This window comes from Babylonia areolata, chromosome 1 (genome assembly GCF_041734735.1).
Source record: "Babylonia areolata isolate BAREFJ2019XMU chromosome 1, ASM4173473v1, whole genome shotgun sequence".
NCBI lineage: Eukaryota > Metazoa > Mollusca > Gastropoda > Neogastropoda > Buccinidae > Babylonia > Babylonia areolata.
The window spans coordinates 50638710-50648709 of NC_134876.1; the positions used below are offsets into that span (position 1 = coordinate 50638710).

General features: G+C 40.3%; 1 protein-coding gene across 1 annotated transcript in view; it reads left to right on the forward strand.

The window, feature by feature from the left end:
* LOC143283874 (glutamate receptor 4-like) overlaps window positions 1-10000 on the forward strand; it is a 37945-nt gene that overhangs the window by 3703 nt on the left and 24242 nt on the right. The window contains exons 2-4 of the mRNA XM_076590290.1: window positions 3182-3442; window positions 5045-5241; window positions 7348-7494. Coding sequence (XP_076446405.1) covers window positions 3182-3442; window positions 5045-5241; window positions 7348-7494 — 605 coding nt within the window. The remainder of the gene's footprint in view (window positions 1-3181; window positions 3443-5044; window positions 5242-7347; window positions 7495-10000) is intronic.

The following is a 10000-nucleotide window of genomic DNA, read 5'->3' on the forward strand; positions in this document are numbered from 1 at the left end:
TGTTGAGACGAATGCACTATAGGTAGAATACAGCAAATTACAAACTCTACCCAACCGAACCCAACATCGGGAAGGAGAATGGGAGAGCTAGGGCTGTGATCGATGACGGTGCAGTACAGGAAGGAAGGTGGAGAGGGAGATGCTGAACCCCACCACAACTGACGTGCACACAGCTATGTGAACAGGAGTTAGAGGAACAGAGGACAATAAGCAGCTATGAACACGGATAGACATAATATAGACATGATAAGCATGTCCTTTAAAAAAAAAGAAAAAAGGACGAATGCTTAGAATTTTGCACAAAACGCTATTTTGCAATTTATCACATGGTCTCAACAACAACAACATCAACAAAAAAGCCATCTAACATAGAAACTCACTAACGAAAACTATAGTTCTTAAAAGCTATTCAATTATCCAGTTATTGCAAGTTCATGGCATTTAATATCCAAAGGAATCAAACATGGATTCTGCAAAGAGAGAACAAGCAATATGAATGTCGACATAAAGATGAAAGCTTTTTAAAAGCAGAAGAAACAATGGGAATGTGACTGATCGGAAAACAAAACTTGATATAGTTTCAACAACAGCGTACCAAAAAGACAAAAACAGAAAATCAAGAGAGGCAAGGCCTTCAAGACTCACTTGTAATAAATTAAGTCCCGTAGCATTAATTACAGAGTAATTTCCCTCTTTTACTATCTGCACCAAAACGTTTGCAAAATAAATAAATTCCATGCTTAGCAAAAGAAGTTCCTGTTTGAACAAAAAATGATAATAACGACTCCTCTTGTTGTGTCAGAATAAGAGGTCAAAGTGCCAAGTTTAGAGAATACAAAAATATAAATATAACAGTAAATGCAGTTTGCATATAATTAGGCTTCTTTTTTATTTATTTGTGCCCATCCCAGAGGTGCAATATTGTTTAAAACAAGATGACTGGAAAGAACTGAATTTTTCCTTTTTTTATGCCTAATTTGGTGTCAACTGACAAAGTAGTTGCAGTTTCAGTTTCAGTTTCAGTAGCTCAAGGAGGCGTCACTGCGTTCGGACAAACCATATACGCTACACCACATCTGCCAAGCAGATGCCTGACCAGCAGCGTAACTCAACGCGCTTAGTCAGGCCTTGAGACAGTTGCAGAGAAAATGTCAATGTTAAAGTTTACCACGGACACACACACACACACACACACACACACACACACACACACACACACACACAGACAGACAACCGAACACCGGGTTAAAACATAGACTCACTTTGTTTACACAAGTGAGTCAAAAAAATGAAACGGGTTCTCTCTGGGTAGGTACCGCAGAAACCAACCATGCGAAATAATTTAAAAAAAACCAAAAAAACCCACCGGTCTGGATTCCTGGTTTCCTTAGCTCCACAGACTCCCGAAAAAAAAAACAATTATCAGGGAGCAGGAAATTTCCCATTGCCGTGTCCAGCGACGTGATATACACAGGGGAGTTAGTTCCGGATGATGGATGGAGTGGCTTCAGAGATGATTCTAGAAGTTCCAGGACTCGGGTGCATTCAGCTTGGAACAGGCACCGAACTAATGAGCTTGATTTCCCTGACGCTGAGCGGCTCTTTTTTTTCTCCCCTCTTTTGTGTCATATGAAAGGACTTCCTGATCCCGGCATTACTATTGATCCGTTTCTATGTGTTAACGCTTAAAAACATCTCACTATTCTGGTAGAGATTGCACGTATCATGGAAAATTTATTTGCTGGCGAACACCTAAAACCGTTAACCGTTCATCAACACACACACACACAACACACACACACACACACACACACACACACACACACACACACACACGTCCACCTCCCAACTGACAGTGTGAAACTCATACCCTCCCCCCAGCCCCTCTCCAACCACTAACCAAACCCCCTTCCCCCTTCTCGCAGTGGCGATTTATTTTCTTTTCCTTAAATAACAAACACACGCATTAACACACACGCACACACACACACACATACACACACACAACATATACACGCACGCACGCACATCCATACACACACGCATGACGCACGCACGCACGCACACACACATACACACATTTGCTCACTCACCTCAACCTCCCAGCCCGCGCACCCCATCCGCCCGCCCCCGGCCCCGAAAAACAACAACAACAAAAACCCAGAAAAAAAAGAAATAAAATAAATAAATAAATAAAATAACATGAAAAAAAACAAAAACTGACAACAGTAAAAAAAAAAAAAGAAGACAAATCAATACTCGATCCGAGTATCATCAAAACGCCATTAAGAGGCACAAAGGAAAACACAAACATCAATGGAAGTAAAAAAAAACAAACAAAAAAACAACAAAAAAAACACGACAAAAAACGAAACAAAAAACAAACAAAAAACAACAACGACAACAACTAAAAACCACAACAAGAACCAAAAGTAAAGGAACGTAGAGAGATTGACGGAAGACGAAAAACGAAAGGAAAGAACAGAAAAAACAGAAGGGTTTTTTTGTTTTTTTTAAATTAAAAAAACCCAAACAACAACAAAGGTTCGGCAGCTGCTTTCTTCACAAAGGGTGATGGATTCACTGGTTAGACATTATTCAGTGTCCACTCGGCAACAACAACAAACATCGTGTGTGTGTGTTGTATAACTCATGTAACCCAAGCTCTGCTGTCCCATTTGCCGGTTCATTACCCAACCTCGAGATGATAGAAAAGGAGATGATTTTACTCAAACATGGCACGACAGAAAAAAAGCAACAAAAAAACAAAAAACAAAAAAACCCCAAAGAAAACAAACACACTAACAACAAGACAACAAAAACGTACAGAAAAATCATTACCATATCCCCTCCCCTTCCCCCTCTGTATATATATATATATATATATATATATATATATATATATATATATATATATATATATATATTGATAAGAAACTCTAGGGAGAGCTGGACCGTTCAAGGTCTTCAAGTGTTTTGGCCCTTAACTCCTTACACTCTAAGGGAGCCGGGCCACATCCAGATCATGACTCCTGTATGCCCTTGCATTGCCCCTGTATATATATATATACATATATATATATATATCACACCACAAACAAACCAAACCCCAGCTCCATTCAACAAATTCTCATTCAGTTGAACTTTCCACGCTCCCACCCCATCCCCCACTCCCTTTCAGTCTGCGAATTGATCAACGCAACGTCAGTAGCTCTGGTGGCCGTGGGAAGCTGTCAATTTCACCGCCGTCTTGTCTTGAGGACGGAGAGTTACCTCCCTTTGTCCCTGGTGCTGGCGGATGTGGACCAGTCATGTGATCCGACCACGTGGCACGGGCGGGCGTTCAACTCCAACAGCGTCCATCGGTGGCTCCCCCTTGTGGTCGCTGAAACCCTGGAGTTCATGTCTGCGAGTCGTCTGATGATTGTCTTTTCCCCACCGTGTGAGTATGGCATCACATGAATGATTATGGATGAATGCGTGGTGATATCATTTTGATGTGGAGTTTTTTGCGTATAGCGGTAATGCGTCCGCCCAGGAAGCCTGATGATCTGAGTGCACAAGTTCGAATTTCACACTCACCAGTATCCTTGTGCTGTGAAGAAAGTTCAATTTAAGTAGATTCATTGAAATTGGGAAGGGTTCGTAACCTGTTCTTTCGTCTTGAACGTGCATGTCGATATGCTGACATTTAATCTGTTTTATTTGTGAATTACTTTTATGTTTATTATTCATCAATCTATTTTTTTGTTGTGTTTTTATGATTGTTTACCTTGATATTGTCGGACTGAAACTATGATTTAATGTGTTGATGCATTGTTATTTTATTCTTTGTGTCCCAAAAAGGGCAAAAAAAAGGATTCAAACATCGGAGTAAGGTGTCAGAATGGCACGGACGCTCGTCTGCTGATACAGTTTTCGTGAAGGTCTGGGTTCGATTCCCGCTCTCGTCCTTTATCGCGAGTTTGACTGGAAAATCAAGTCATTCGGATGAAACAATGAACCTAGGTCCCGTGTGCAGCACGCACTTGGTGCACTGAAAAAGAACCCATAGCAACAGGAGTATTGTCCTTTGGCAAAATTATGTAGAAAAGAAAAACAAAAAACGACGGGCGCTATAGCCGAGTGGTTAAAGCGTTGGACTTTCAATCTGAGGGTCCCGGGTTCGAATCACGGTGACGGCGCCTGGTGGGTGATTTTTACGACCTCCCAGGTCAACATATGTGCAGACCTGCTTGTGCCTGAACTCCCTTCGTGTGTATATGCAAGCAGAAGATCAAATACGCACGTTAAAGATCCTGTAATCCATGTCAGCGTTCGGTGGGTTATGGAAACAAGAACATACCCAGCATGCACACCCCCGAAAACGGAGTATGGCTGCCTACATGGCGGGGTAAAAACGGTCATACACGTAAAAGCCCACTCGTGTGCATACGAGTGAACGCAGAAGAAGAAGAAGAAGAAGAAGAAGAAAAACAACAACAACAAAAAAAAAACAACACACACACTCTGATAGGCACACAGATATGATAAGCATGCACTCAAGGCCTGACAAGCGCTTTGGGTTATGTTGCTGTTGCAGATGTGGTGTAGCGTATATGGATATGTTCGAACGCGGTGACGCCTCCTTGAGAATCTGAAACTGGAACTCTTTGATTCTATCAAGTGGTGTTGTCATTAAGTTTCGTGTCTAATCAAATGAAAGTTAATTCCTCACCTGAGAACCACTCTGTGCTCATTTAGGGCTCGACTGTCAACGCTTTCCCTGGGAAATGTCATACCGCACGCTGTAGTGTTATTGTAATTTCATAATAATAAGATGAAATAAAATAACATAAAGTGTGTGTGTGTGTGTGTGTGTGTGTGTGTGTGTGTGTGTGTGTGTGTGTGTGAGAGAGAGAGACAGGTAGAAAGAGACAGACAGACAGAGAGAGAGAGAGAGATTTAATTTAAAAGGAGTTGTGATTTTCCCAACAACAGACATCATTAACAATGAATTATAAACATATTTCTTTAAAACATTTTTGATGTTTCATTTTTACAGTCGTTCGCATCGCCACCTCCACAGCCAAATACCTTTCTTCCACACACATAGAAAGCGCCCTGGTCACCGCACGAGATTTTCTGGACCCTCGTGTTGACCACAGTACATTCACTGGACACGATGGCAGCCAAACCAATAGCAGCGTTCCTATTTTCCTGGCTGTTTCAAAGGCAGACGCAGAGCTGATTCTCTTAAAGGTTGCGTGATTTTTTGTGTTTCTGCTGTTTGCAACTATTTATTTATATCAATGGGTATGTCTCAGATCTATGTTTATAATGAGGACAATCTGGGGATTATTTATTGGGCTGATTAATTGATAATAGCAAGAAATGCCAAGAGATATCAAAACGATTGCATATCTTTTCACTTGTTTATTGAATACACACACACACACACACACACACACACACACACACACACACACACACACACATATATATATATACACACACACACACTGATGTACAGGGCAAACAGTTACATGATTAGCTATGCGTGCTTTATAATTACTGATCAGTAATTGGAACACGTCATGTAACCCATTCTACGGTGATGAAAATGAAATTGCACAGAAAAAAAAAGAAAATCGATGTTATGTATCAGGCACATAAAAACTTATGGCATGATCTTTGTATGAGTCCATTAAGTTATCGATTCAAACGACAGTTACGGAGGGAGCTGTAGTAATTATAAAGACAGTAGCCCGAAAGTAGTTATAGTACTTATTCATCTGTTCATTCATCCATCCATTCATTCATTCATTCTTTCTTTCTTTCTTTCATTTCTTCATTCATTGATTCGATAGTTCGTTCGTTCATTTGTTCATCCAGTCCTTCCTTCATTCACTAGGTGTTTTTAGTGTGTTTTATTCATTTTCCAAGTATGATATTTCAAAATAGAAAGTTATGAATCCTAATTGTAAACACCTTTGAAATAATGGGATATCAAATATTCCCAGGATGTAGACTTAGCATATTCTTGCTCGATCAATGCAACGGAATTTTGTAAAGCGATGAATCTGAGGTGGTTAAAATACAGAAACGTTTTCATGATGGCTTTGTGTTTATTTCGATCGATTTGTTTTTCTCCCTATTCATCATTTTTAGTTTTGTTTGACTGTTTGTTTATTTGTTTATTCATTCATTTATTCATCTATTGAATTTCATTCCATTTTATTCATTTTTTTCTTATTGCTATTGTTAGCTCAGTATCGCCAAACGGGACGACTGAACATGAATGAAACAAACAAATTTAACCTGTGTCTTTCTTTTCACCCCTTTTTTTCTTGTGCTACTGTAATAGCGTAAGCTTGGCTAGGGGCTGTGATTTAAAAAAAAAAAAAATTAGAGATATTTAGAGAATTACAACATTTGCTCGCAGCGCCAAGTTGTAACCAGATACACTTCGTGGTAAAAGTGTTATCCGAGTGGTTTTATTATAATATGGGTACGGTACAAAAGAACTAATTATTAATGATTGATTGAATTAAAGGATAAAAAGAATCCCCGCCGCACAGGCCAGGAACACATAGAGGCCAGTCACAAAAGGGTTTTTCTATTGTTTTATTTCTGCAATAGTTATTTAGAAGTTGAGAAGAAGAAGAGATGAGAAGAAGAAGAAGAAAACACGGCTACACAACGATACCTAGAGCGCTGCGTATTCAGTGTGCCGTCCACCCCTTCTTTTCACCTGCTTCTTTGATTATGCTGCACATCATCAGTTGTTGCTGCTTGTATTTAAGTAAAATTATGTCAACAATTTCTCCTCCTTTTTATTTCTCCTTTTTTATGACGATAGATTCTTTTTCCCCCTTTTTTTTTCTTTCTTAAACAGAGTGAACAATGATTCATGAGTGCAGCATAGTCTGCGTAGACATGGAAGATGATAACTTTTCTATGTCATTCTGTTATATTTTCATTTTGTTTATTTATTATTATTTTTTTAACTTCATTTAAGACTGTCATGTCATTTGAAATGTTGAAAAAAAGATGAAGTTTCTGTCCCTGAAAAAGAAAAGAAATGTGTAAATAAATGAACGTTATATATGTAAAACTTAGTTACCATGTTTTGTGCATCTTCATTGCTTTGTTTCTCATGTTGTTTTTTGTGTACTTTTGTGAAAAAATGGACTTAAAAACAAACACACAAACAAGCACCCCCCCAAAAAAAACAACAACAACAACAACAACAAACAAACAAACAACCCCCCCCCCTCCCCAATAAAAAAAACAAAAACAAACACAAAACAAAACAAAGAAATATCCTAAAAGAAAGAAAAAAGAAAAACAAATCACCTGTTTCAGAACGACACGTTTGCGCATTACTGGCTGGTGCTGTGTGAGGAAGAGCTGGAACTCTCCGAGCTGCCAGAGTCTCCCCAGTTCTGTATCACACCTGGTTTACCAACATCGTCTGTGGGCACTGATCTTGATCCACAGCCTGAGGCACAGGTGTGTTTTTTTTTAATGAGAAATAATTCCATGTTGTAGCAGTTTCATGTTCGTTTTTATTTCATTACGTTTGCTCAATGGTTTGAGTTAGGAATGAGCGGGTTGATAATCACCTTCCTGTGCAGAGTCATAGACATAGTGAATATCACCCCCGAAAACGGAGTATGGCTGACTACATGGCAGGGTATAAACGGTCATACAAGTAAAAGCCAACTCGTGTACGTGCGAGTAAACGTGGAATTTGCAGCCCACGAACGAAGAAAAAAGAAGAAAGAAGAAGTGAATATGGTTAACAGATAGCAAAGTGTATTAACTCTCTCCATTCACAAGGTACACAACTTCATGTCAATGCAGCTTATGCTACCGATTCAGCTAGCGCACAGGTAAGTAAAAGGTACATTGGAACAAACCCATACACTTCCTCAAACAGGAAGCGCCGGGCTTGTCTCTGTACCGATCATCTGACATTTGCACACATTAACAATGACAGAAGAAATGTGCAAACACAAATAAGATTTTATTCAAGACTAGCATAGCCTTTTAATCCCGAATAAACTACACAAAATATACAGACAATATAGAACAAACTCATGGTTGGCTCGGTGTAGTTTTTGACTTGAAATTAATCAACAATGAGGCCAGGAGAACAAATGTGAATATGGCTTTACTGTCCCGATGGCCGAAAGAGGATATGAGACCTTCAAGTAGCCTTTGACCAATAATTAGACTTCGTTACTCTTTGCGTCTGTGTAGAGTTATGTTTCAGTGCTTCTGTCTCTCTCTTTGCGTCTGTGTAGAGTTATGTTTCAGTGCTTCTGTCTCTCTCTTTCCGTCTGTGTAGAGTTATGTTTCAGTGCTTCTGTCTCTCTCTTTGCGTCTGTGTAGAGTTATGTTTCAGTGCTTCTGTCTCTCTCTTTGCGTCTGTGTAGAGTTATGTTTCAGTGCTTCTGTCTCTCTCTTTGCGTCTGTGTAGAGTTATGTTTCAGTGCTTCTGTCTCTCTCTTTCCGTGTCTGTTCGTTCCTGTGCATGTCTGTTGATAGTCTCCCCTCTCTCTTTTTTTTTCTCTCTCTGTCTCTTTCCTTTTCTCTCACCTCTCTCTCTCCCTTCTCCCCCTCTCTTTCCCATCCCTTTCTCTCTTTTCCTCTTTGTGTGTGTGTGTGTGTGTGTGTGTGTGTGTGTACATGTGCGCACACAATACAGCTCTCCGTCAATATATGCTTAGACAAAAGATAAAGTCTCTTCGTTTACTTATTCGACCTGCTGACGAGCGACTCCGGAGACAAAATGAAGACACTCTGCAGACTGGAAGACACGAAATTCGTTGTGACAACAAGACTGAAGCAGGAAAATGGTACTGATTTATAGGACAGATTCCGAAATGTCATGCAGACATCCGATTCAATTCTGCTGCCTGCATGGACACAGACGACTAAATTATGCTTCCGACAAAGGGTCCTTGTCGTATATGTGTGCATCCGCGTAATATAATCCGTTTCAAAGGTACCTTTCCAGTCCCGAATCAGGCAGGTCAGCCACCCCTGTTTTGCTAAGGAAGAGGAATATAAACTGACCTCATCTTCATACAAAATGATATTCAATCTCGAAGCCATCTCCATCAGCTACCCCCGTTTCAAACACATCGAGGCACTTTACCTTAGCTAAAAACATAATTCGAAACGTTACGTTTTGTTTCAGATGGCGAGAAACGACATCATTTACCACGTATTAGCTGGTGCAGTTCAACAAATGCTGGACCAATCCCCAGCCCCTTCAGTTCGAAAGGAAACTGTTTGTGGGGATGCGAACGTGACCGTACCCTCAGCTGCCGGTCAGCTATTGAACCACTTATCCAAGGTGAGAAGACATTTTTATTTCCAAAGCAGACGGGCACCTCAGCCTAGTGGTTAAAGCATTGGACTTTCAATCTGAGGGATCCGGGTTCGAATCTCGGTATCGGCGTCTGGTGGTTAAAGGGTGGAGCTTTTTCCGAACTCCCAGGTCAACATATGTGCAGACCTGCTTGTGCCTGAACCCCCTTCGTGTGTATACGCACACAGAAGATCAAATACGCACGTTAAAGATCCTGTAATCCATGTCAGCGTTCGGTGGGTTATAGAAACAAGAACATACCCAGCATGCACACCACGAAAACGGAGTGTGGCTACATATATGGCGGGGTAAAAGAACAGTCTTACACGTAAAAGCCCACTCGTGTACATACGAGTGAACGTGGGAGTTGCAGTCCACAAACGCAGAAGAAGAAGAAGAAAAAGAAGAAGAAGAAGAATTACAATGCCTCAAAAATATGCATGCACCTTAATTAACGTCACATGTATAAGTTATGTAACTCTTTTGGGCTGACCACACGTGTGGATCAGGAATCTGCCTTTATTCTGTTTTTTTTTTTTTTGTTGTTTTTTCTAGACAGATGTGACAATAAGCACTCGGTTCAGCCGGACGCTTTGCCGCCCAGTTGAAACAAAGTAAAACGGTGTCATGTATGTT